This window comes from Ipomoea triloba, chromosome 15 (assembly GCF_003576645.1).
Source record: "Ipomoea triloba cultivar NCNSP0323 chromosome 15, ASM357664v1".
Taxonomy (NCBI): domain Eukaryota; kingdom Viridiplantae; phylum Streptophyta; class Magnoliopsida; order Solanales; family Convolvulaceae; genus Ipomoea; species Ipomoea triloba.
The window spans coordinates 3,572,736-3,599,268 of NC_044930.1; the positions used below are offsets into that span (position 1 = coordinate 3,572,736).

Here is a 26,533-nt window from a genome sequence, read left to right on the forward strand (position 1 = left end):
CGCAAATGGCGTATTGAGTCATGCTCTTGGCTGGCTGACTGCTTAGAAGGAGTCCCGCAAAAGTAAAGAGAAGGCAAGGGTAAGGGTGAGCAGTTCCCATCCAGGTGCAACCTTGCGCTGCTTTGTTGACGCGGCGCTATTTGAAAACGACGGACTTGCAGGCTTTTGTATAACTGTAAGCTACAGAGATTATCATATTATGGCAGCCCGCTCTGGAACGTATGCCAGCCACCTGGATCCTTACCATGTGGAACTTTGGGCTATCAAAGAAGCCTTGTCTTGGATTAAACAGGAAAATTGGAGTGGGGCGATCATTCTGTTGAATTGCATGAATGCATGTAATGATCTCAATAACCCCTCCGAAGACCGCTCATACGCCGAGATCATCATCAGTAAATGCCACGACATAATGAAAGGTCTGAATCATGTTGTTATAAACCATGTGGCGAGGAGTAGGAATGTTCATGCCTATGAGTTGACCAAATTTACTATTTTGTATAGAAACCCTAAATCTTGGTTCTTTGAGCCCTTGTAAGAACCTTTAAGTTTGCTATTGCGTAATGAAAGAGTTGGTTTGGTTATTTAAAAAAAAAAAAAGAAGAAAAAAAAAGATAACCATTCATCCTTTATTCCTAAAATTAAAACATACTACAAAAATACACTTTCTATTTCCATTAACTTTTCCCTCTTCTACATCCCTCCCTCATTGTCTTGTTCAAACTTCATAGACTATAGCCCAGTCCCCACGCCCTTCCTCTATCTCTCTCCGCCGATCGATCGCCGAAAGGTATTCTGTTTCTCTCTACTACATTTTTTCATTCTCTGAAGCCATATCATATACCTATTATAATCTTATGTCTGTATAGATTTCAGTTCATATTTCAAAAATCTCGTTAAACCCTAGTTGCACTTCGTTCTAAGCTTCCAAAAAAAAAATGGAGTGGAATGCCGAAACTCTACAATTCCTGTCCCAATGCTTCCTCAATACCCTCTCTCCGATGCCCCAGCCTCGCCGTCAAGCCGAGTCGGCGCTGGCTGATGCCTCTGAGAAACCTAATTACGCGCTCGCCGTGCTCCGCCTCGTTGCCGAGCCTTCCGTTGATGAACAGATCCGCCAAGCTGCTTCTGTGAACTTCAAGAACCAGCTCAAGTCGCGGTGGTCGCCGTCTACGCCTTCCGAGCCCAATGTTCCTACCCTAGCTCCGATTCCGGACTTTGAGAAGGAGCAGATTAAGAGTTTGATGGTTTCCTTGATGATCAATTCGTCTCCCAAAATACAATCTCAGCTCAGTGAGGCCTTGACGGTGATTGGGAAGCATGATTTCCCCAAAGCGTGGCCTGCCTTGTTGCCGGAGCTTGTTTCCAGTCTTGATAAGCTGAGCCAAGCCAATGATTATGTGTCTGTAAATGGGTTGTTAACCACCTTGAATTCCTTGTTTAAGAAGTTCCGATACCAGTTTAAGACCAACGAGTTGCTCCTTGATCTGAAATACTGTCTGGATAATTTTGCAAAGCCGTTGTTAGAAGTCTTTAAGCGTACTGCGAGTTTGATTGATCAGGTAGTGGCTTCAGGGTCTGCCTCTGCTTCAACTCTAAAGCCCTATATAGAGTCTCAAAGGCTGTGCTGTAGAATATTCTATTCCTTGAATTTCCAAGAATTACCTGAATTTTTTGAGGACCATATGAATGAGTGGATGATTGAGTTTAAGAAATATCTGACTATGAAGTACCCTGCTCTTGAGGATAGTAGCAAGGAGGGACTTGCCGTTGTTGATGATCTACGATCTGCAGTGTGTGAAAATATTAGCCTTTATATGGAGAAGGAGGAAGAATTGTTTCAAGGGTACTTAAGTGGGTTCGTGGAGGCTGTGTGGAGTCTTCTTGTAGCCTCATCTGCATCTTCTAGTAGGGAGCAGCTGACTGTGACTGCAATCAAGTTCTTAACCATTGTCAGTACAAGTGTACATCATACACTATTTGCAAGAGATGATATTTTAGAACAAATATGTCAGAGCATTGTTATCCCTAATGTGATGCTACGTGATGAAGATGAGGAGTTGTTTGAAATGAACTATGTTGAGTTTATAAGGAGGGATATGGAAGGAAGTGATCTCGACACTAGGAGGAGGATTGCATGTGAACTTCTCAAAGGAATTGCTATGCATTACAAGGATAAGGTGACTGAGAAGGTTTCACTTCAGATTAAGAATTGCTTGGCCATGTTTGCTCAGAATCCTGCAGCAAACTGGAAATTCAAAGATTGTGCCATCTATTTGGTTGTCACCCTTGCCACAAAAAAAGCTGGTGGCACTTCAGTGTCAACTGATCTGGTTGATGTGGAGAGCTTTTTCGGATCTGTTATTGTGCCTGAGCTGCAGAGTCAGGATGTGAATGCTTTTCCAATGCTGAAAGCGGGTGCATTGAAGTTCTTTACCATGTTTAAAAATCAGTTATCAAAACCCATTGCAATAGCACTGCTTCCTGATGTTGTTCGGTTCCTTGGTTCAGACTCTAATGTGGTTCATTCATATGCTGCGAGTTGCATTGAGAAGCTGCTGCTGGTCAAAGATGATGGTGGCAGAGCAAGGTATACAGCTGTAGATATTAGTCCATTTTTGTTAGTGTTGATGACCAACCTTTTTCAAGCCATGGAGAAACCAGAATCTGAGGAGAATCAGTACATAATGAAGTGCATCATGCGAGTGCTTGGAGTTTCTGAAATTTCTCGTGAGGTTGCTTTACCTTGCATAACTGGTCTGGCTAATGTCCTGAACAGAGTCTGCCAAAATCCAAAAAATCCAGTTTTCAACCACTATCTCTTTGAATCAGTGGCTGTTCTTGTCAGGCGTGCTTGTGAAAAGGATCCATCTCTTGTGCCTGGTTTTGAAGGAAGCTTGTTCCCAAGCCTCCAGATGATATTGGAGAGAGATGTGAGTGAATTCTTCCCTTATGCATTCCAGTTATTGGCTCAGCTTGTAGAGCTGAATAGACCGCCACTCCCGCAGCACTATATGCAGATATTTGAGATTCTTCTTTTACCTGATTCATGGAAAAAGTCTGGAAATGTTCCAGCACTTGTCCGGTTGCTCCAGGCGTTTCTTCGTAAAGCACCTCATGAGCTTAATCAACAGGGTAGGTTGTCAAATGTTCTTGGGATATTTAACACACTGGTATCATCTCCAAACACAGATGAACAGGGATTTTATGTGATTAATACAATCATTGAAAATCTTGGGTTTGATGTTATCTCACCCTTTATAGGCCATATTTGGGCTGCCCTTTTTAAACGGCTTCAAGAAAGAAGAACAGTGAAGTTTGTCAAGAATCTTGTGATATTTATGTCTCTTTTCTTGGTCAGGCATGGCTCTCAAAATCTTGTGGCTTCAATAAATGCTGTCCAAGTGAATTTATTTAACACAATCGTAGAACAATTTTGGATACCTAACCTCAAGTTGATCACCGGAACCATTGAGCTCAAGTTAACTGCTGTTGCTTCAACTAAACTTATCTGTGAATCCCCATCGCTATTGGATTCTAAGCTTTGGGGAAAAATGCTGGATAGTATTATCACTCTTCTCTCTAGGCCAGAGGAAGAGAGAGTGGAGGAGGAGCCAGAAGTTCCAGACTTTGGGGAGAGTGTTGGTTATAATGCTGCTTTCGTTCGTCTATACAATGCTGGTAAGAAGGATGATGACCCATTGCAGGACATAAGGGATCCAAAACAGTACGTGGTTGCATCTGTGGCTACTCTTTCTGCCCAGTCCCCTGGCCAATACACTCAGGTTATAAGGGAAAATCTCGAGCCGGGAAATCAGGCAGCATTACTTCAGCTTTGCGGTTCCTATAATGTATCAATAGTTTGAAACCGAATCCATTTAATGGTATGCTTTATCTTCATGATGCATGTTCTTTGAGTGCAATTAGCAAGTTATACTATGTTATTGTGCTTTGTGTATGCATTAAATGGTGATTAGATTTTGGTAACTATTTATTTTTTTGTTGTTGCCGCTTGCTAAATGAATTGTTCCTGAAGAATTTTAATTTTGGTTGCCTAATGTCAGGTGTTATGCAACTTCTTTCTCTTACCATGTTATTTTTGAAACCAAAAATGCAGAACTGACATTTATTTTACTGTAGATTGGTGGATGATGGTCACTTGTTCTCGTTAATAGCAGAACTTCTGCAAAGTAACTTGTAATTTTGATGTCTGCTTATGTCAGACATATAAATGGATTTTTTTTTTTTTGCCTAAAAAAAAGGATTGTGTTTATGGATTTAGGGGTCTTAAACTCTTAGTTGAACTCTGTGCTTCTCTTTGTAAAGTTTGCTTTGTGGTTGTTAGGTAGCACTTGGCTTACGAATGCTTTGGAATTATGATATTCTATCACCTTCCTCATTGTGAAGCTGTCAAGCTGATAATTCTAATTGTTTAGCATGGTATTCAAAATTTGATATACAACCTGCAGGCTACAGCTAAGGCACCCTAGATAAGTAAGGTTTAACTTCAAAATAAGTAAATTTAGATGCGTCTTAGGTAGTTTTCAGTCTCTGGTTGATTGTTCTTCTAATTTGTCTACTAAACTAAAGGATTAATTTCTCGTTGCCCACTTGTAATTAATGTGTAGTTTCATTTCACCAACCCAATGACACGTCCACTTTGACTATTGATCAAACATAGCTGTTTATAGTACTAAACACTAATTATAGGAGGGGAAAATGAAATAATCCTACTATATGTATAATATATAAGAAGAAAGAAAAAAAGAGAGAGAATGAGTCAAGGGATCAAGAATACAAATAAGAACTTGATATAACAAATGTTGACCGTTTTGTTTATGTACCATATTTGATTGTTCATGCCCGTAACTATCCTAACTATCCATCTTTTGATCTTTCAGGGCGTGATGTTGCAATTTTGGACTAGGCTTGATATTCTGTCACAGATGAGATATGGTTCTCTTTTGCATGCATTTGTTGTCGATGGCTCACAATAGATCAGCAAGGTCATTCTTGTAGAGTCTCTTAATGTGCCGGAGTTAGTCTATATGCGTGTTCATGAGGATTCCTGTGCGACTTACCCTCACCCGACTTTTGGATTTTGGATTGGGAACGGTCCCGAGTTTGAATCTCTTGCTTCCCTGATCCAAGTGTTTGTTCTTCAATATGAACCATTGCTTAGGTTTGAGTTTTCTGTGTCTTCTTATAGGATTGTCAGTATGAGTAGAAGCAATAGGGCCATTTTGTGTCCTCAAGTCAATGAAATGGAACAAACCTGCTTTCTGTAAATGACTTTGTTTCCAGTTTTTTTTTTACTGGTTTGTTTCTACTGAACTTATAATTAGATTAATGATACTTTTTCCTTTTTCTTAATTTTTGGGTGCAAACAAGCTCAGCCGAGCTTAGGCAAGTTCGAGCTTGCTCTTTAAATAGTTTTAGTAAGCTCGAGTTTGGTTAGATTGGCTTGAATTGAACTTGAATTCAAATTCTATATATATATATATATATATATATATATATATATATATATATAATGATCAAATCAGTATCTTTCTTCAAAAGTCTGTGTGGACAGATTTGAGCCATTGAATGTTTGAGATCAATGAATTAGGTTTTGTCAATTGTGTAACTATGAACTTCACTTGCATAGTTGCACAGTTGGCGAAATTTAAACTATTGATCTCAAACATTCAATGACCTAGATCAGTCCACTGGAATATATATGTATATAACATGAAAGTTGATGTTTTGTCCCAAAAGAAGTGATTGAGTGAATGGAGCATAATTTTCATATTAAAAGGTCATGAGTTTGATTTTTATAACTCTAAGTTGATCCATCGTACAGGAAGTAAAATTTATATTGTACACACTCTCGAGTAATGGTTTTCTCTAATCACCAAAAAATGTAATACAGGGTTGAACATTTATTACAACACAACACAGTAACACTAGCAAAAATTTACAACAGCTAGCACAAAACAATATTCAAGATTACCACCAGGACATAGGAAGTTTCTGCACAAAATATATATATTTTTCTATAATAATAACAAAAATGTAAAGCCTGTTAAAAGTGCCATAATCCCTGGCAATAACCTGGGAGACAAAGCCACTATCTGAATGGTGAAGTTGCAGTTTCCCTGAGATATGTTCTGGTCAGTCACCATTGCCAAACCCTGGAAATTACAGCTCAAGTCATCTTGATTCTGCACCTGAAAATACATATTGAACGCGTACGATGCGTTGCCACTCGTGTCCAAACCATTGCACGAAGAGCCATACCCAAGAGCGGTGCAATCTGAATGCGTGCAAGCGTAGTTGATATTGTCCCCGAGTCTGCTCAAATCCCTCGCTTCTGGCCTCAACATACACCATCTCTTTGGAAGGTATTCCACGCCCTTGGCGCCCACGAGGTACCTGTCTTGTCCCTGGCCCGAGAGGTCCATGGGGAACTTTGGCTGTCCATCGTACCTGAAAATCCCCCAATGGCGCTCAAAGTTACCGGGCGCTATACTCTTGGCATCCTCGTCGAGAAGCCCAAACAGGTACACCTCTATATACCCGGGCCTCAGGGGCGTCCCTCTATTAGCTGCCAGTCTTGGCAAGAGTCCCCGGTAGAACCTATAGGCCAAGTTTACATTAGCGTTTTTGTCTCCCTCGGTTGGCCATCCCACTTCTCCAACCAAAACCGGGGTGTCACCATACCCAGCCGCGGTTAGGGCTGAAACCAGGGTATCAAAGTTGGCATCGAACACGTTCGTGTATGGGATCCCGTGATCAACTACTGAATTGGCTGTACCATCAAAGAAGGCATAGTCGACAGGGAAGTTTTCATTCAAATAGAGACTCAAGAAGGGGTATATGTTTACCGTGAAAGGTGCATTGTTCTGGTGCAGGAACTGCACGATTTGGATCATTTCCTCGCTGATATCTGCCCGAAACCTACCAGCTGAAGGCACCGGGTTGCTCTCAGGCGAGTTGTAGACGTCAGCATTTAGGGGCACAGTCGCCTTTATATTGCTCCCAAGTCCTGCCTCGTTTAGGGCATTTTGGATGTTCTGAAGCGCTGGAAAGGTCGTGTGTATGAAAGAGTTGTTATATGATGCAAGAAATGGCTCGTTACCAACTGCAACATATCTGCATGCCAGATTAAGATGCAAATGCAAGAAAGATTAGAGATTTGCACAGCCATAAGTTCCATTATCTGTACTTCATCAAGAAGGTTTTACATCAAAGAGTATGGGAAATCAGGGGATTGCATCCAACACACAATGAAATAGGAATCACAAATACTGAGAACTAATGAACTATGAGACATTGATTATCCACATTAAGAATTGTTTCGTTTTTAACATTGGTTTTGCACCAAGTGTTCGTTGTAACTTGTAATGGCGCGAAACTGCTATAAAAGCCAAACCCCAATCTAACCTCGGACTTCCTATTGAGAAAAGAGTTACCAACAAGTTGAATTCACTCAAGCAATTATGTTACTACGGAGGCAAACAAAAGTATAAAACTTTGATTCACATGGGAAAGCTTGCAGCCGCTATCTGAGTGAAGTTTGTCTTGTGACCCTAGCCAGTAAGGGACCAAAAGGAGGTAAACTAGCGTAAGACCAAAAGGAGGTAAACTAGCGTAAGTTACTATAGCTGACCAGCTCAAATCAAGAAGGCAAACAAAAGTATAAAACTTGATCATAGATACCATGAAACTCCACAACCATGAATATAGAGGTCCATAAAGCTTCAAACTAAGCAGTGTTTAAAACTCCTAACTATCTGAGACAAATCTTGTCAAAGGATGCAAATAGACTGAACTTGTTTCTTTCTTTGCAATGAACCCAAAAGACTAAATCATCAAAACAACATGATACACTCAAAGATGAAAAACAACTAAACCAACCACAACTTCCTACTCAAATTCAACTCCACATATCCAAACAAGAATGAATAACAATAACATTATAACAAGATAGAGTTTATCCAGTGCACACCATCAAACAGCAGTAACTGCAAGTAACAGTAATGAGAACCAAGAAAAGCAAGCATACTTAATGTTGACACCTCCTCTGAAGTTATAGCGAGTGACATTGCGCTTCACCCAATCCTTAGCTCTGCCATAGTCATTCATAGCAAGAAGCTGATCATTGGGAATGGCCACCATTACTTCAATGCTAGTCCCTGCAAGAGCTCCCATGGTGGACTGATCAGCATCAAACAGCTTCACCTTCTGAATCCCATTGTCCTTCAGCATCTGCACCACAACTTTGGGTGACAGCTGGTGGGTTGCCATGGTCCCCCAGTTCACCCCAAGCCCCCCCACATGCATACTACTAGTACAAAATAATATTGGTATATATACAAAAACCCAGATTTTAAACATCCTTTGCTTGCCCATAAACTCTGAAAAAACAAATCTTGATTGGATGGTTTATATATAAAAAAGATGGAATCTTTTTCACTGGAAGAGGTGAAATTGCTATGAAAGTGGCATCTTTTTTTAGCAAAAATTTGTGGGATTGTTGAATGATTCTTGAGAAAACAAAATGGAATAGAAATATGTAGAAAAGGAAATAGGAAAAGGAAAAACCCAGCAGGGATTTGGATAAGATGAACAAAAAGGGTGAAGAAAGAGAGAATCATTGTTGGAGTGTGGGGATATAAATAAATATATATAGAGAGAGAGAGGGAGAGAGAGATAATAGAATAGAATACGATAGTGAGAGGGACATGGATGTGGAACCACCCACAGCTCTCAAAATTCCACCCAATCAATCAATCTACTTTTCAACACTCGATAGTAACAGCCAAAACGTCATTGTATTGCATGCGTTTACACTACTATTTACATTAACAGAGCTGCAAGAACCTGTGGAAAAAGACAAATAGTAGTCGCTGGAATCTCCATAGCAGTTCACAGATAAACATAATAGCTATTCAGCTAATTGCAAGAATGTGAGACAGGCTAACTTAATTAGTCGGGGGTAAAATTTGTTATAAGAGATCGCATCAAATTTCACTGATAATAAAGTGTGAGAGTAACCTCTCAAAATGTAATTTTGTTTGCACTGAGCAAAAGTCTAATTTTTGTTTGTAAGGTTGAGCAAAGAATGTGAGACAAATTGTTAATCTGATAACTATGTAACTTTATATTTCCCCGATTAACTATAAACAACCTAAAATGATTAATATCATCATTTGTTATGGTCTTTTAACGGTTAATTCACCCATTCACTTTATTTAAAAAAAATAAAAATAAAAACTAGACAACTTACCGAAAGTGGGTTTCAATCTAGGGATGATTAGTGTGTTTCATCACTATAATGGCAACGAATCATAGACCTTATCATAATTTTGTGGCATTCATGCACATGACGGAGATGAGGGCCCCGACCTGGTGACTGGTCGGTTAGCAAGCTGAATTTGTACTCTTTTTTGGCCCAACTTAGACTAAAGGCATTCAATATTGAAGTAAAACTATTAGACTCAGATGCTTGTACCACGATCATTATAATATTATATCATGAATGTAAAATATTATTATCCATGTTTACTTTTTATTACTACGTACTAAATATTTATTTAAATATACTATCTAAAATAAATCTTTAGTACACGAACATTTAATATACTAAAGATTTATTAATGATCCACTCCCTAGTATAATTTGCCCACATTAGATTATTTCGAATCAAATTGAAACTAAAACATGTTAGATTTTTTTTAAAAGGTCAAAATTTTATTTCACCTTTTGCACATCAAATATAGGTTAGGTTAATTTAATATTTATTCTTAGTGTGATAGTAAAATTCTTAATATTTCATTAATTATTATTGATGACTTATATTTATTATTAGCGTGACAGTAAAATACTTTATAACTAAACTTAGTGTTGAAGCTCAAGTTTTACAAAATGTAATTTAATTTAGATTGTTTAGAGAAAATCTGAGAGTACAAATTCAGCAGAACCTAATTAACATTGAGATCATCTTCAAGATAATTGTACTCAAATGTGAAGTCCGTCTTGATCCTCTGGCACCTGTTTTTGGATAAACCGTAAACGAAACAAATCATTTTAGTCATCTCAGATAAGATAAGATAGATGCCATGAATTCATGAACTCAAGTATAGGTAGAAGAATGATTGATCATACCACCCGTGTTGTTCGTCATTGGCTATATGGAAATCAAAATAAACGTATGTCCCTTGTTCGAAATCATCTGTGGCAACTTTGGGCTCCTCGTGCCGCTGAAACCAAGTGTTATACTTTCTGTGGTATCTCCAAGATTGCTTCTTCAGCTCCTTTGCGGCCAGGAATTGTTGGTATGTATTCTGCAAACGGAACATGAGTTTTGATCCCTATTCCTATTCTTAAACATAACGATAATGTAACTGACTGATAAAAATAATGCCAAAGCACCTGTTGGTAGTAAAATGCAAAGAATAAGGTGTCGGTGCCATAGTTATCAGCCCCAAGTCGTTCCCAAAATGCAGGATTATTAACAATAGGGGCCTGTACTTGGGGATAGCTCGGAGGGGTCACAGCAGGATGTCTCTGTCAAAGCCCAATGGAAGTACACCATGAAATGACAAGAATTTTTTTAAGTAATGCCAACAGTAGTTTGGATGATAATGTGCGTAGTTGCCTACCGGTGTATAGCTCTTAGCACGCTCTGAATCTTTTGGCTGAGGAAGTTTGTAAAAAGCAGCCTCGAGCATTTGCAAGTTGTATGTCTGGTCATGCATTCCTCCAGGGTTGGCAGGTGGTGTACTCAAGCCATCACCAATTGCACCAAGATCGGCTACACTTCTTCGACCAATAACTCCAAGGCTTCCTGACGGTTGATTTGATTGTAATGGTTGGCCTGGAGATAGATCAGTATCCCGTGGAAGTTGGGATTGCTCTGCAAGAGTGCTGCCAACTCCGCCCTGCAACAGAAAAGTGCACCAATAAATGCATACTTCTAAAACAAATGAGTGAACTTGTAAAAGAAACTTATATGCATCAGCAATTTTGGCTATTGACATACTGAGGAATAAGAAAAAAATTCTAAACATCTGCATTTTATTTTGTCAAGTTGAATCTTGAACTGTTTTACATCTGACAAATCACAAATGTGCTATCTGTTGCAATCCATCCTAAGGTTGCTTCTTTATTAAGTTCGCAATCATCCAATAGTGAAAATAGGTTCCATTTAGAAAATATTTGTGATGAAATGCGAGTACATAACTTCCTTATCTAATAACACAACCAAACACATGAAATCTAAAGATTTAGTAAAGTAGTAGTTTGTGTGTACTCTGAACCAAAATTATGTTAGTTCAAGATCGTTATAAATATAATATTTTATCGTCTACTAAATTCTTCTCAAGGCATAAATTCTCCAAATAAATAGAACCATAAAAAGTGTCTTGTTCTCACAATAATAGATTCAGGAGAAAAGGGACTATATATCACCACATCATCCATTAGAAACTTTTCAAAAAGTAGATCGAATTAATCAGAGCTCTAGCAGTTTCTTTGTTAATTATGGATATAATATAAAATATTACACTTACAGGTGCATCTAATGCATAAGCCTTCATATCATCCTCATTCATAAGGTTTTTCGCAAGGCTGGGGGCTGGAGCAGAATCTGCAGAAACATCTTCAGATAAGACCTGTTGTTGCTGCAACTCTTCAACCTTTGAGTGGCCCATGTCTGCAACACCATATAAAAATATTAGTTGAATTATGAGTAGGCTTTCTATATATCATATGATTCAATGTGCCACAGAATAGATTACTGCCATATTTTTTTGTGCAACATTTTAAAATAACTTATTCTGCTGATTTTGCAAGGGTAAATTAATCACATGGAGAAAAAAATATTACAAAACATGATTAGGATCTCTAGATCCTGTTGATATCAATGTTTCCCGATTAGATGGTTGGTAGGTCACACCTGGCTGTTGTTGCAACAATGCAGATGAAGAAACACTATTAAGGGCAGCAGCTTGGACTCCAACTCCCAATCCAAGTTGAGGTGTCACAGAGGAGCCTTGAGAATTGAACTGAAACAAAATGCAAAGAAAGTGTACATTACCATTCAGGAAAAAATCATTGTATAAGACCCAGAAAAGCATTATTTCAAACATCTGAGAAAATCATGAAAAATATGAAGATGTGGTATGCGTTGACTAAAACTATTAAAACATAGAATTACTTTCAGCTTTCACTTTCTTGTTTCTTTTATATTCACATCTCATTGACAATAGACGAGATTTGCAGTAGTACCAAAATATTTTATGGATGCAAAATTTCAATCATAAATATGAAAATATGCGCAGAAACAGTGATAACAATTAATCAATAGCCCAAATGAGTCACAATGAGCTATATTATAAGGCCAGTAGATCATATGGGATTCTCATTTAGTGGCTTGCCCATTTCCATGGTGTATCTGTCCTACAAATATAAGCTCACAATGACTTTCTTTTAATTTCAACTTGCACTTCATAAAAGGAAATCCAATGAGTAAAAAGAGAATGTCAAACATCGATTTTAAAGTTAGAGGAAAAATATATATCAACAAATCTAAAAACAATACCTGCGGCAATAGTGGATTCTGATGCTGTGCAGAAAACTGTTTGCTGTTTTGTTGTACTTGCTGAAATCGTTGTAAATATTTCTCCCTCTGGTCAGGAACAATTTCAGTTCTTCCACGGAACTGCCCCTGAGAAGGTAGAAACAAAAATTATGCTACACTATAATTCTACCCATATATTAACAAGGTAAGATGAATACCTAAAACTACAGACTAGTACAATTTAAACAAGCCTAGGCAGAGAGTTTCTTACACAACTCATAACAAAGAACAGGGCATATCTAGAACCTCCAGTGGCCATATTGGCTATGGAAAGAGAAGAAATAACATACTTCAAGAGCAAAAATTGGTCATTTCAAAATGTTCACTTTGCAGTCATTAGTACCATATCTCTAAAGTGTAAAGTTGACAATCAAAAAAGTTCAGTTAATGTGACTCAAAATGAAATTAAAGCCACGCACCACTTCATTCTGATTCTGAAAGGAACTTCCAGGCCTCCACTGCATACCAGGCACAACGGAAGGAGAGAAAACCCTACCAACCATAACATTCGACTCACCAACATTACCACTATCATTAGTGCCAATTCCATCACTAGACTTAGCAGTTTGTGACATGATAGTTCTGTTAGCCAGAGGGGAAACCAGTGGCTGTCCCATACCAGTACTCCCAAGTCTTTCATCATATCCTAAAACATTTCTCTTTGTCACTTCTGGAACTGATGAAGGAATAGCACCCAGAGCTCCATTGTTAGAAAGTGAACTAATAGAACCAAGTGAAATACTAGCTGCAGGTTGGCTAGAGAGGCCATGTCTATCGATACCCCTTAATCCAGCTTCAGTAAGTGTCGGGGGTGCTTTTTGGCCTGGGAAGCCTGCAATCTCCTCATCTTTTACAGCATTCAGCGCATTCATAGAAGATGAAGTAACTGCAGCAACTGCAGGTTCCAACAGATCACAACACGAATCAAGAAATGGAAAGAGAGTCCAAAGCAATTGATGTTATGAAGTTTTGAGAAGACCAGTACCAGGGCTTGCATGGCTGCCAACAGGTGTTGTTGGAGCAGAAGAAGCAACTGCGCCACTTTTAGGAGGCGGGGTCCTCGGAACTGCATCAGAGGCACTCTCTTGGGAACCGACTTCATCTGCTTGCTCTTGGGACGAACCAGTTTGTTGTACAGGAGATGTTACCGTTACCTGGAGAGAGTAATCAATCAAGTATAAACAAACAACCAATAATTGAAAGAGAGAGAGGTCTTGAATCAAGTAAACCATATGAATGAAAATTTTCTTTCTAGAATTGGAAAAGTTTGTATCACGCTATTAGCAATAAGTTACACCAAGGTTAGCAATGCTGACTGCATCACAAACAATAGCACATCAAGTGGGAATAGACTTTTGATTCAAGTATCAAATAAAGATCTGACAACGTGAAAGAGCAGCCCAGACCAGCTTAGCAACCCCCACCCCCAAGAAAAAGAAAAATAAGCTAGATGGAAATGCATTTGTATACACCATTCAATGATCATTCCAGTGATGCGGAAAGCTAAAACATACTGATACCTGAGCAGGTGTCATGGCAATAGAACTTTTTGTGCTTACTACGCCACTAACACCCTGCAAAACAAAAGAGAAAACAATTGAAGCTAAAGATATTTTACTGTGTGCATGTGCACATTAGATATTCTTGATATGTTTGCAATCAAATATCTAGGACAAGGAACAGGATAATGTACATGAAACACCAGTGAAGACACTAAAACATAACACACTTGCATACAAGCCTTTTACGGGTGCATTAAGGCAAAAAGAAAAGCAGCATTCTCCCTGACAACTCAGCTTATTATAGTCCTTTCTAGGTAAGGCCTCATTCCAAAAGATCAAGAAGTTGAAACCATATAGCATAGAAAAAAAGAGTATTGCAAAATTTACAGGTCCATGATGCATGGGTACAATTGTACAAAACCATCAGAGGAAATATAAGTACAGCCTTGTGAGGCAGTGATCAGAAATTTAATAGGTTGAGGGTGATAGGTGTTAGAGGGTAGCATGAGAGTGGTAAATGTATGTGATTCACAGAGGCAGTGGTTGAATATATTGAGAAATAGCTATGGAGAGAAGAGCACATGATGGTCCTTGAAATATCTTGAAAAATAAATATAGTCTTTTATTTGGACAGCAACCCAAGAGGTAGCACTTCATTGACGCATTTGTTTCATATTTCCAATGATTTGAATTTTGTCAAGAAACTAGCAAGAACATGGGATAGAACCTAATATGTATTGTATAAGGGATGAAAAATAGCAGGAGAGAGAACTGGGAGATACATTTTCTTATGAAGCATAAGAATAGCTAATCAGGCAAAGAAGTTAGCAAAACACAGATTGACAATAAGAGGAATACATTACCTTCGCAAGAACAGGGGCACCAATAGTGACTAGATCTTCCAGAGCCTCCACCTTATCTAATGGTAGAGAGCTATAAAGCTCGTCAACATCACTAAACTCTTCAAAGTCCTCCTAAAATTAGGAAAAAAAAAAAAGAAAAGAAACTAAATAAATTTCATAATGCATATTATCCCATTCTCTTCATCACTTTTTGCCTAATGGGAGCTAAAGAATACTGACTTGGACTAATTTTGAGATTTTGATTACAAAGCTAAGTAGTACTTTAATGTAGTTTCTTAATACATCATTCTTACTTTGACAATTGGAGTGGTCAGTGTCATACGTTGAACTTTGGTCAAATTCAAAATATAGCAGAAGTGAAGTAAATGGCCTGGAGGGTATAATAGGAATTAAATTTCTGAACTATGTTTTCTTGTTAAATCCTCATCAGAGCTTTTATATTGATTTTTTCAGTTATATGTCAAGTGCACTGTATTAATTAAACAGACCATATAACAGCTGATTCAAATTATTAGCTTTATTCGTTGAATAATGTGTGACTATAAGCAAAAAAGGAAAACTATTTTAAACACAATAATCTAGATTGGCAAAGCCAACCTGATTGCGTTCCACATAATCATCCAGGAAATCTTTAACATCGTTGACTTGCTCCGGACTCAATTCATCATTATCCAGTAACCTTAAAATCAACTCTAACTTCATTATATGCGCTTTATGCCGAGTAATTGATGCCTCCAGATGTGTCTGTAAAAGAGATCTTTTATCAATTATGAGAATGTATATAGCACATCATCTCCTCAATGTTAAGATGTTTCTCTTTACCAATCTCGGGGGCTTTGATTTCCCTTTCTTAACAGTAAGTCCCTCCAGTTCAGCCTCAAAGTTATCAATTTGGTTTTCAAGCTCACTAACCTATGCAGGAGAAAGCATCTTAAATCAGTTACTCAATAAAATCAACTTCAAAAATCTTGGGTGACAACAACCAGAAGACAAATATCACAAAAGAATACTTACTAAGAAACAAAATATGTAAATATGTTCAATCAAAGATAGGTATATAATGCACATGGAATCAGAGTATATTTATAAGCCCAAACTAGACAATGAAGAAATAAAAAAATCACTATAAATAGCATGAGGCAGATAATCAGCTCCATACCACATTGTTCAACCAATCCCTAGTCTCCGATTTAGCCTTTTCCCTTGGGTCCTGACAAAGTAGAAAAATCACAATAACATTAACTTAAATTTCTGAAAAACATAGTCTAAAAGAAAATTCAGATTTCCAAAATCAATTACTAGGACTTTCAGAATCCAAAGTGCTTAGCACTAATTCAAATGAGATTTCCAAAACCCAACTCCCAAAGGTAAGAATGCAAAACTTAGATTTCAACAGCCCAACTGAAAATTATCTAGTTCAAAATTCCAGGTCATTCCCAAATCCCAAGAATTAAACCATAACCAACCAACACAAAAGGATAAAATTGATGCTGTACAAAATTACATTATATAGATCATTAGATCCTTAAGGTTAATATTTAAAATTGAGATGTCTATCCAAATCAGAAATTAAACCCATGGCTTTCATCATTTTTGTCAAGGCAGACTTTTTGCGCGAGATGTCACCGATCGCCTAGTCAACTAGGCGATGAGTGTGTGTGTGTGTGTGTGTGTGTGTGTGTGTGTGTGTGTGTATATATAATCCGGTACATATGAGAACCACTCCCAAGGTGGGAACCCGTGGACAAATACAAACCATCAATCTGCAAGATATGATGGATAGGAAATCAAGTAAAAATGATGCAGGGTCATTTTCATAAATATTACAAACTTTTGAAATTTGTAATATTTATGAAAACAACCACATCTTCTTTTTTTCAACTGTTAGATCTACTAGATCAATGGTTTGAATTTGTCCACAGGTTCTCATGGGAGTCGAACCCTATTTACTATTTATTTATTTATATAGAAAATATCTTGTCTTGGGCAGCCCTATTTACTCTAAGTTGCCTTGAGAAGAGGAGTAGTTTTTCCTAGAGTAGTGAGCAGTCTAGTATTTATTGTGCATCTTTCCAATGTCTTCTTTAGCCCTATATATAATATATATGGTGTATAATCTGGAGTATTCTAAGTAATGAATAAGATAAACACTCTTTTGTACTTCGAAATAAAGAAGAGTGAAATCAGAAAGAAAAAGAAAAAAGAAAGGCCAGTTGGCCAAGAAGAAGGAAGAAAGAAGGCGCAGTCAGCTGCGATGGCGGTGGAAGGGCAAGGCTGGGTCAGCTGCAAGTCTGTGACAGTGATTCGGCAGTGGAAGGGTGAGGCATGATGGCCCAAGCTCGTTGAGCGAGTCGACCATAGGTGTCCGGTCTCCACTGACCGAACGCCTTGACAACCCTGCTTTCCATATTTATGATGGAAAAAAGGGAGACTAAAAGATGTTCAAAAAGACATATATGCCTTCATTTTCCCTTCATTCCCTACCAAACACTTGCAAGAAACCCAAATTTCAAACAAAAAGAGTAAAACTAGAACAAACTTTAAATACAAATATTCTCAAAGCACATATATGCAGATATTAATTAAATCAATTTTAATTAATTCAAATTACAAAACTTCTTTACAATCATGACATCATGTATGCCAAGCTTGCCAATGCATACCGTCTTTGGTTGTTGACCCAAGCCTTCTTTGGAAAATGCTTTAGTCTTTGTTTCTTTCTCACATATTTTAAATCTTTCCATTTCACGCTCAATAAGCTTACGAGCATCCATCAGTGCCTGCTCATAAGAAGCACTAACCTATGTCAACAAATATCAAAGAAAATTCACATCAGCACTTGGGTTATACATTTTAAAGAGATAGCAGAAACATGTTGAAGAAAGTATCTAATGATAAAAAGAAGCAATAGAAACAGAAAGGTGTATGCAGGTCAAGCTAGATCACAGATGATAGCATATAGACAATATCAAAGGGTCACAATATACAAAATGCAGTGGGTGATCACTCTAGAATTGCATCTTCAATTATCTATCAATTCACAACCAGCAAAGGAGTGCACTTGAGCTAGAAGGCCAATCCATAACTTAAAATTCGGAACATTCAGCCACATTCAAATGCACCCTTCAGAAATCAGAACATTAAGAATAATCTTTAATTGCGCACTAGGCTGCTTAGATCATTTAGATAATTGTTAATGTAAAGCATAAACAACTTACATGACTTTCAAACTTTATAATTAGCTTATAAGTTACTATGTATTTACTAACCCATGAGTTGGGGCACTTTACAATATCTTACAATTTGTGAGCTTATTTAAGTTGTAAGTTACTTCTAACACATTTTTTTAACAAAACAGTGGTCCGTATTTGTGTTTGGATTGTTTCCCATGATCCCATCTCATTATTGAAAAAATGCAATAATGCTTACTACAATAATTTATGGACATTTTGTTGGAATCAATCTAGTGAGCTCTTTTAAATGCCTTTACATTTAGACTGAAATCATTGTCCTTCTGGTTGATAGCCGAGGGAGGGCAGCAAAGCAAACAAAATAGAAGCAGCCTTTGATAGGCCTATAACTTTCAATACCAAACCAAAAAGGGAAAATAAAAAATAAAAATTGATAGTACAACATTCCAATGGATTTCTTAGTTACTGCTCAAATATAATCTCCCTGCTTTGAATCTCAGACAGAATCATCATGGAAGGTGTGAAGAATGCAGAAGGCTATCTATGCTTTAATGAGATCTTCTCAAGCAATAGCAGAGCAAAGAACCTAATGTAGTCAGGAATGAGAACCTATCCCGAATTGGAACCAAAGCCCTGTCTTCAACATGAACAAGATGGTGTCCTACCCACCAGACAAAGGGACCAAAATGCATTCTTCTTATACCTCAGCTTCAATAATATAAATAGTCTGCTTTGTTTCTATACACAATTCTAGATTTCATTTCTATTCATGTTGGTAAGTTGGTCTTCACTTTTTATGGGTTCTCCAACCATATAGCATAAATTGATAAGTAATTTTATTTTAATAATCCTCAAATGTGCACCACATCTCAGGCATGCATCAAACATTTGACAAAATGAATAACCACTAAACAAATACAAAAGGACATGACTGTAAAATGTAAAGGCAAATTGGCAGCAGAAAGGGACCTTCTTATCCTTGATTTCGCTGGACTGAATCCATGTCTTAATCTGGTCTCTGTACCTCTGAAGCTTCTTAATCTCCTTTTTCAAATCCGCCTCAAACTTCTCCTTCTGATTGGCATTATCAGTGTCGTAAACCTAAAGAATAAAATTCAGAAAAGAGAATAGAAGAGAAAATTCAATCAATCCTCATTACTCTTTGATACAAAAAGGAAAACGAACAAATCAGGCTTAGAAAGGAATTGATAGAAATAGAAAAGTATTATTGAAGAACAACTCTAAACAAATCAAACAAGGATGACCTTGTTCCAAATGCTGTCGAATACATCGACGCCCTCTTGAACCTTCTTCAACACTCGATCAATTTCGCCCTGAAGCTTTCGACTGGCTCCCATTGCAAAGAAGACACAATGAACGACCTATACAAATTATTGTGGACTTCTGATACGAATGGCGATTTTGTTTTCCCGATTATTCGCTAACAATTTTGCAGAAATTGCAGGCTCAATACGTATATAGATGGATAGCAATCCACCCTGGGAAAGTGGGAAGACACTTACTGTTTTTAAACGACATCGTATAGCAGCCCCTTGTTCTCTCATGAAACGACGTCGTGGCCCCTTATTATGAACCACCAACATGCCTGGACCCAAACGGGATCTCTTCTCCCGGAAAAGCGTCTCTCCTCCGTTCCCGGTTGTTTCCGGCGAAACCATATCGGCCTGAGCGATGCCATGGATGCCGGAATTTAGATTGATTACTCAATCACCGCCGCTAGGAGCCGTATTTTCCGACACTGCAGTCGGTTTCGGGTTCATCCTTCATCCCGGACCCTGCCTGAAAGTTCGAAACGCGGAGGTCTGAGACGGCGGCGCCATGAATGTGAGCTTTGGTGGGGAAAGGAGGAGCAGGAAACAGATTACTTACAACAACACATAGGACAATTACGCATTATCAGTCCATAATTCTTGTTATATTTAGCAATTACATATATGTTCATAAAGGATTTCAAGTTTTTCAACTTGAAGTTTACAGCAAGGCATCTAAGCACCAATTGTCAATTGCTATACAGGCAAACAAACTTTTACATATAATTACATTAGACTCTGACTAATCGTCGAAAAATCATAGAGAAATTTTGAAGTTTCTTGATTGCTCTGATTAATTGTCAAAATGTTTGAAATTCTCTAAGAAACTTGGTCTATTGCATACGGATAATACCTTAAGAACCTTCAGTAGCTTCATATCAGCACAATCAATAACCTATTAGAATGGCATTGTTTCTGAAGAGCTGAAACTGGGTAGTGTGGATGTTAATTGGGGATGAAGGAACAACAGAGAATCGGCCATTAGAAGCAAGACTATGTAGAAATTGCTGTTCAATTTTTATTATTTATGTTGGATCAGTTGAGTACTTGCTTCTTCATACAAAACAATGCATTTGGTAGTTAGTCTTCTCAACCATCATATACTCCTCATTTGTTTATCCATCATATACTCATTTGTTTATCCATATGCATTCACTTATAGAGTTTAAAATGTAATCTCATGGTTAAGTTATATTACTTCCAACAGTTCCGAGTAATATATTCACTCAAAATGGGAACTTTAATTCTAATTTCTTCCAAGAATAGAGAATCAAACGATTAAAAATTTTGTATTTTGCACAAGCTCATACTTTCTTTACAATGATCCAAAAGCATGATAAGGTCAACCTCATTAATGGGTTCTTTCATATTTTGTAAGAAAAGAAGGGTGATGTGGAAGAGAGAGAATGGAGAGAGAGAAAATAGGAGGGCCTTGCAGGAGAATGAGATTTTGGTTGGGTAATGTGGGCCCACGCGGAAAACGAGCAGCTCGCACCACTGCTCGCACGCGCCCCTAGGCACGTTAATAGAGCATTTATATATTATTTTTCCTTTCTGCTTTTCTGACTTTTCGTGTTTCCCTTTTTTATTTTCCTTTTTTGCTTTTCGTAAAAAACAAAACAATTGAGGAGGGCCTAAATGTTGTATTTTAGAACATATAAGATATCAGGTTGATTGTGAGGAATATTTAGTAACTAAACTTGATGGTGAAGTTGATCATAGCAGGCAAAAGAAGGTAAATCAGTTCAGTGTAAATTGTCCATAATTAACTGACTTAAATCAATAAGCTGAACCCCCACAAGAGTATAATGCAAACTGTCTTATCAACTTAGCTAGAAATTGCCCCAACTACATTCAATCTTTATTTGGTTGTGTTGTTGATTGTGCATTTGTGCACAAAGCTTTGTATTATAGCATGTATTGTAATTATCTACAGTTAAATGACTCAAATGGGGATGGTGGGAGTATATTGAGATGCCAAAGGTGTAACAATAAAACACAACGCAATACTGACTACTGAGCATTACAGAAAAGAGAGAAGTCTGTCATATTATTAGAAACCAAAAATTTTGGACTGCATTAGCCAGGCATGCAGAATCGTCATACAAAGGGCGAACCAATGGCAAAGCATGCCAGTTAGCCATCATAATACATTCCTAACAGTAAAGGCTCGAGGATGGGGGGATTTGGGGGGGGCTACAATCCAACACTCAAGGCTAAAGATGCTAAAACTAAGGAGACAAAGGGCAATATAAACAAATTATGAGATTATTTGAAGGTGCCAAAGGACAAGCAGAGCTGCACATGACGCGCTATCAGATATTCACATTTTGCCGTGCCAGTAGAGGAAGCAACTCCATTTCAACTTTATACCGCGATGAAGGTTCCAATAGAAGATCTGTGTAGGAAAACGAAATAAATTATGGACAGGTATACAGGGAGGGAGATTGAAGCTATCAAACAAAATGCACATACCACTGCTGGTTCTTCCTGAACTCTGTAAGGACAGGGTAAATATTCTCGAAAGCAGTGTATGTCTCATCGCGCACCTGAAAAGGGAGTAGAGTGAGCATTTTAGGAAGAAACGCCATAAACTTCGTCTAAAGGAAATGAATATTTCACCTTTGCTCCTGTGAGGACTATCTTTCCAGACACAAAGATAAGAAGCACAATCTTTGGCTGCTTCATACGATATATTAATCCTGGAAATAGTTCTGGTTCATACTGCATCAATAGAAAACAAGTGAGGTCATAACAGTAATCGACTACTATTTGATACAATATAGCATGTAATAGTTGAATTACAAAAACCTTAGAGATATATACTTACACTTGAAAATGCACCATGAGAATAAGCCAAACCCTCAAGTCTGATGGGAAATTTCACATCACAGGAGCCGACTATATTCTGAATCTTAAAATCCTGCAGTCAAATTTAACACAAATTAAGCTATGCATGCATGTGCAGTGAACCATTTGAGACGGCAGTTGACTACATAATGTTGAGCATAAGTGAGATGTACCCTAAATTTGGCAGGGAAACCAAGCTTCTGGATGATTCGGGCATACTGTAAGACAATAGGCAATGTCAATCACAAAGGTCTGTAACAGACTAAAAACTTGGATAACATTGGTTAAAAAAAGATAAAGAATTTCATGGGTAGACAACATCTATGATATTCCACACTCAGGCCAAACAATATGGTAAGGAGAAACAGATTTTCATATTCATAGTAAAGAGCCATCATAAGTGAGGAAGATAAAGTAAGAGCTGAGAAAATCACTACTGTTCACACTAAGCTTAAGCAAATGAGAGATCAAGGCTATATTAGAACTTGACTTTCACTGACAGAAAGGCGAATACTAATGCACAGCAGGCAAGGGTCAACTTGGCAACCATTTGTTTAATAGAACAAATATTCCATACATTGAGCTACTGGCACTTGTAAAGCAAGCACCTATTTAGGATCTGAATAATCTGATGTTAAGTATTAAGTGACCATATTACAATAGTGACAAGATTTTCAATCTCACTTCTATATATTCACAAAACAATACAAACAAGGTATTTGTAGAAAACAATCCCACTTTAGTTTTGGCCTCATCCTGTCATAACAATGATATGATGGAGATACAAAATGTGAAGTATGGGTTTGGTAGATATCACTAGGGTACAGGCATGCTGAGCTGAAAAACTAGGCTACAAGCAGCTCACTTGCCTCCTGTGTCCTTCCCCACCCCCTAACTACCAATAGCATCCCAGCTCCTAACGAAAGTAGGAAACACATCTGACATTGGATGCTTCTAGAGTACCTTCTTTTTGGTTTAGATAGGGTTTAGACTTTAGATAGGGCCTTTGTAAAGGAGTCCTTGACTTGAGCTTCCATAGATGGGAAGATGTACAAGAGAGGAGTACTCCCTATTATTGCTTTCCTTGTACTTTGCAATGGGTGGGCTATTCACCCAACCTAGGGAGGAAAATTTTACCAGTTTATGCCCCCGATTTTTTGTATTTTCTTTTTTTAGTATTATTAATTAATAAAATAAAAAGGGGAGTCAATGCCCCTCACTAACCACTATAGTGGTTTAAAAAATATAGAATTAAAAAGTTGTAGGATTCTTTTGAAACTATCCTTTATATCTACTAAATTATATAAAAAGTTTTACGATTCCTTTAATTTATTATTATTCTTAAATTGACTTATTACAAAATATTTTCTAACCTTTTAATAACAATAATAATAATAATGGGCATTTGTTTTTGTATTATTATTATTATAACAATTTAATAAGATCACACAACAAACTCATGCCATTTTTTTAATTCTTTTTGCAACTCCTTTGTGGTGAGAATTAAAATATGATAATATTTAATTTAATTTGATTTTTTTCTTTCAACCATTCTTTTTGTTTAAATCAAACCATATTTGTTATAACAAAGATTTTAATTTTTAAGAAGAAGAAGAAGATAAATGGTCATCAAAATCGTATTAAAAAGACTTAAATTTATTTTAATATAAAAATTGTTAGCACATGATTTTTATTTTCGATCATAACTATGTACAACAATACTCATCTTTACGAAAACTTTTATTACAAGTTGAAAATACTCATTTTGATTGTATTGAATAGGATCAATTTTATTTTATATTAATTTACTTTCGTATTTAAAAATAACATGAATTATTTACTTATTTTAATTTTCATATTGGGCATTAGTTTGATCATATTATAACTAGTTAAACCTATAACATTACACCATCATTCACAAACCTTCCTTGCTGCAAGCCTAGATTGTTCTTCGCTCTTTGCTCCGGTGCAAACCTGATTCCAAAACATATAGTCAGCAAAAAAGAATAGGAAATGTGAAATTTAATACTCGAGTTTGAAGTATGAAACAACTATACAGCTATTCGTAGACAAACTAGTGTGTAGGTATTTTTACCATTTTCCCAGATGCAAAAATCAAAGCTGTAGTTTTTGGCTCCCTTATCCTCATAATAACAGCGGCAAAACGCTAAATTGATCACATAATTAAAAAGAATATCACCATAAGTCCATAACTCAGTAAAGATAGAATACACAACTTCTGTATAATCCAGGCATCCAGCTGACAAACCACCCACACACAAGATCCGAAGTGTACACTTTACAGTATAATATTGAAACAATAAAAGTAGCACATATCCATAAATACCTTAGGATTGTATTCAGCATTACGAGCTTGCAATGCAATAGATTTAAGATCCAATTTGCAGTCCAAATTGACAGTTGAGACAATGTTCCTGGAACAGGAAGCAGCACACAGTTAGCATCAAATGCAAATAATACTTATTTCCAGCTCAGTTATCACCTCATGTAACATTCTTACAACAAAAAATTAACTAACTAATTAATTAACCCTTAAGCAATTGAGTTCCCAAAATATTTCCAAGTCATATAAATCCAAACAAACACTAGTAGTAAATATGTAGGCTTTTAAATCTAAGAGCATCAGATGCTAAGACATGACAAAAATTCTTTGCCAAATAACATAGTGGAATTTTAAGCCACTAGAAGATGTCTTTAATGAGGGGACAGCCAACATCTTTATTTCCATTTATAATAAATCCTTCATTTACAATTTGTGTGGTTCTGGTTCACGCATCAGTAAAGATTGTTCATTCTTCAGCAGTAAAATCTTCACAAAGCTCCCAAACAATGCAGTCAACGCTCCTCAATAAACCCGTTGATGACAAGGGAGAAGAGACTTACTGGAGGGTGGGCACAATTCCAGACGGGTGTTTGGAAAGATCCACCGGCTGGCTCCCCTCCATTCCTGGCTGCTGATCTGCCATTCTTCCCTCCCTTATGTATACTCCAAATCACCCAATTCTTAACAAATCAATTCAATTATTTCCCAAACCTATGTTCCAAAACCTTAACCGACTTGATCAATTTCTGTTCCGACTGAATTAGGGTTTCGGGTCAAACCACCAAAATAAAAACTCAAGACACAGACGCACCAAGTTCCGACGATTTTGAGAATGTAAGATGTGGATGATCAGATATTCTAGAGCAACCTCGAGTTCTTTTACAGAAAACAAAACATCACAATCGGAATTTTCAGCTTATTTATACGATTCAATGGAAGAAATAAACAGGAAAATTCAATTCTTGAGCGCCAAAGATTTGAAAAGACAAGGCTTTTATATATAAATACAAATATATGGGTATATATAACGATTATGATAGAGAGAGAGAGGATTTATGGAGAGAAGGATCGGAACAGAGATTTGAGGGCAGACAGAGGGGTGAGATGAAGAGATAGCGAAGGCGGTGGCTGGAGCTTTTCTACCCCAAGCTTGCTATTTATAGTCGATTACCGGTTAGGGTATGTCGTAGCCGGTCATACGCGCCTTCTAACCGGCTATTGGCAGTTTCAACGTGGACTGGGCTGCCGTGTTCTTCCGAACATGGGCTGACCCGATTGGTTGATACAATATTTTGGGCTGCATTCCTCTTTGTTCTAAAAGTGTCATATAAGGTCCGACAATCGGGTTAATAGTATAATTGCAATTGTTATATCATATATCATGGTTCATTTTGCATTGTAGATTCTGATACAAAAATTATGTACTCCTTCTGTCATATTTTACTTGTCTTATTTACTATTTATTGGTAAAATTAACTCTTTTTTCATTGCTTATTTTCTTTAGTAATTTTTTATTATTTTAAAATTTAATTTTATGTGTTTAATATTATTTTTAATGTAATTTCTAAATATATAAATTTTATATATTAATGTTGTTAAACGAATCAGACAATCAAAATGGGACGCAGGTAGTACCTTTTTAGTACATTCTATACATAGAGTTAATGGTTTTTGTACATGTAAACAAATTACTTGATAATTGTTTTTGAATACTACCTTGTTTTTGAATACTACCTTTTTAGTACATTCTATACATAGAGTTAATGGTTTTTGTACATGTAAACAAATTACTTGATAATTGTTTTTGAATACTACCTTTTTAGTACA

General features: G+C 37.1%; 4 protein-coding genes across 5 annotated transcripts; 1 reads left to right on the forward strand and 3 right to left on the reverse strand.

Moving 5' to 3' along the window:
- Nucleotides 1-665: 665 nt before the first annotated feature.
- Nucleotides 666-5,370, forward strand: LOC116006537 (exportin-2-like). Its single transcript, XM_031246958.1, has 3 exons — nucleotides 666-787; nucleotides 867-3,881; nucleotides 4,899-5,370. Exon 2 carries the CDS (start codon nucleotides 936-938, stop codon nucleotides 3,861-3,863), a length of 2,928 nt encoding a protein of 975 aa, XP_031102818.1. The 5' UTR covers nucleotides 666-787; nucleotides 867-935; the 3' UTR covers nucleotides 3,864-3,881; nucleotides 4,899-5,370.
- A 440-nt stretch (nucleotides 5,371-5,810) lies between these two features.
- LOC116006979 (glucan endo-1,3-beta-glucosidase 8-like) lies at nucleotides 5,811-8,645 on the reverse strand. The gene is made up of 2 exons (XM_031247533.1): nucleotides 8,048-8,645; nucleotides 5,811-7,134 (listed from the first exon to the last, which is right to left on the reverse strand). Exons 1-2 carry the CDS (start codon nucleotides 8,392-8,394, stop codon nucleotides 6,036-6,038), a joined length of 1,446 nt encoding a protein of 481 aa, XP_031103393.1. The 5' UTR covers nucleotides 8,395-8,645; the 3' UTR covers nucleotides 5,811-6,035.
- A 1,201-nt stretch (nucleotides 8,646-9,846) lies between these two features.
- On the reverse strand, nucleotides 9,847-19,677 carry LOC116006887 (general negative regulator of transcription subunit 3). Of its 2 annotated transcripts, none has more exons than XM_031247392.1 (17): nucleotides 19,447-19,677; nucleotides 19,151-19,282; nucleotides 17,654-17,770; nucleotides 16,150-16,200; nucleotides 15,813-15,902; nucleotides 15,588-15,734; nucleotides 14,991-15,101; nucleotides 14,146-14,199; nucleotides 13,611-13,779; nucleotides 13,045-13,520; nucleotides 12,587-12,712; nucleotides 11,942-12,050; nucleotides 11,556-11,698; nucleotides 10,647-10,925; nucleotides 10,417-10,551; nucleotides 10,150-10,328; nucleotides 9,847-10,035 (listed from the first exon to the last, which is right to left on the reverse strand). In XM_031247392.1, the coding sequence occupies exons 1-17, from the start codon at nucleotides 19,537-19,539 to the stop codon at nucleotides 9,966-9,968; spliced, it is 2,481 nt and encodes an 826-aa protein (XP_031103252.1). In that variant the 5' UTR covers nucleotides 19,540-19,677; the 3' UTR covers nucleotides 9,847-9,965. The 2 variants fall into 2 exon arrangements, with proteins under 2 accessions (XP_031103252.1, XP_031103251.1); XM_031247391.1 differs by having other exon boundaries at nucleotides 17,654-17,791; nucleotides 19,447-19,675.
- Nucleotides 19,678-21,535: 1,858 nt separating this feature from the next.
- LOC116007177 (TATA-box-binding protein-like) lies at nucleotides 21,536-25,830 on the reverse strand. The gene is made up of 9 exons (XM_031247784.1): nucleotides 25,267-25,830; nucleotides 24,710-24,797; nucleotides 24,458-24,529; nucleotides 24,286-24,336; nucleotides 22,536-22,580; nucleotides 22,343-22,435; nucleotides 22,135-22,236; nucleotides 21,988-22,061; nucleotides 21,536-21,910 (listed from the first exon to the last, which is right to left on the reverse strand). Coding segments are annotated over exons 1-9 (609 nt in total). The 5' UTR covers nucleotides 25,350-25,830; the 3' UTR covers nucleotides 21,536-21,909.
- Between the last annotated feature and the right edge of the window lie 703 nt (nucleotides 25,831-26,533).

Excerpts from the sequence above, each read along its gene's own strand:
- LOC116006537 (XM_031246958.1), top strand. The coding sequence starts at position 936 with ATGGAGTGGAATGCCGAAACTCTACAATTCCTGTCCCAATGCTTCCTC.
- LOC116006979 (XM_031247533.1), bottom strand. The coding sequence starts at position 8,394 with ATGGGCAAGCAAAGGATGTTTAAAATCTGGGTTTTTGTATATATACCA. Across the intron at positions 7,135-8,047 it reads AGAGGAGGTGTCAACATTAA|ATATGTTGCAGTTGGTAACG; the intron begins GTATGCTTGCTT and ends TCTGGCATGCAG.
- LOC116006887 (XM_031247391.1), bottom strand. The coding sequence starts at position 19,539 with ATGGGAGCCAGTCGAAAGCTTCAGGGCGAAATTGATCGAGTGTTGAAG. Across the intron at positions 15,102-15,587 it reads ATTATGTGGAACGCAATCAG|GAGGACTTTGAAGAGTTTAG; the intron begins GTTGGCTTTGCC and ends TCCTAATTTTAG. Across the intron at positions 10,036-10,149 it reads AATGACGAACAACACGGGTG|GTGCCAGAGGATCAAGACGG; the intron begins GTATGATCAATC and ends ATCCAAAAACAG.
- LOC116007177 (XM_031247784.1), bottom strand. The coding sequence starts at position 25,349 with ATGGCAGATCAGCAGCCAGGAATGGAGGGGAGCCAGCCGGTGGATCTT. Across the intron at positions 24,337-24,457 it reads TTTTTGCATCTGGGAAAATG|GTTTGCACCGGAGCAAAGAG; the intron begins GTAAAAATACCT and ends TTTTGGAATCAG. Across the intron at positions 22,237-22,342 it reads CTCATGGTGCATTTTCAAGT|TATGAACCAGAACTATTTCC; the intron begins GTAAGTATATAT and ends CTATTGATGCAG.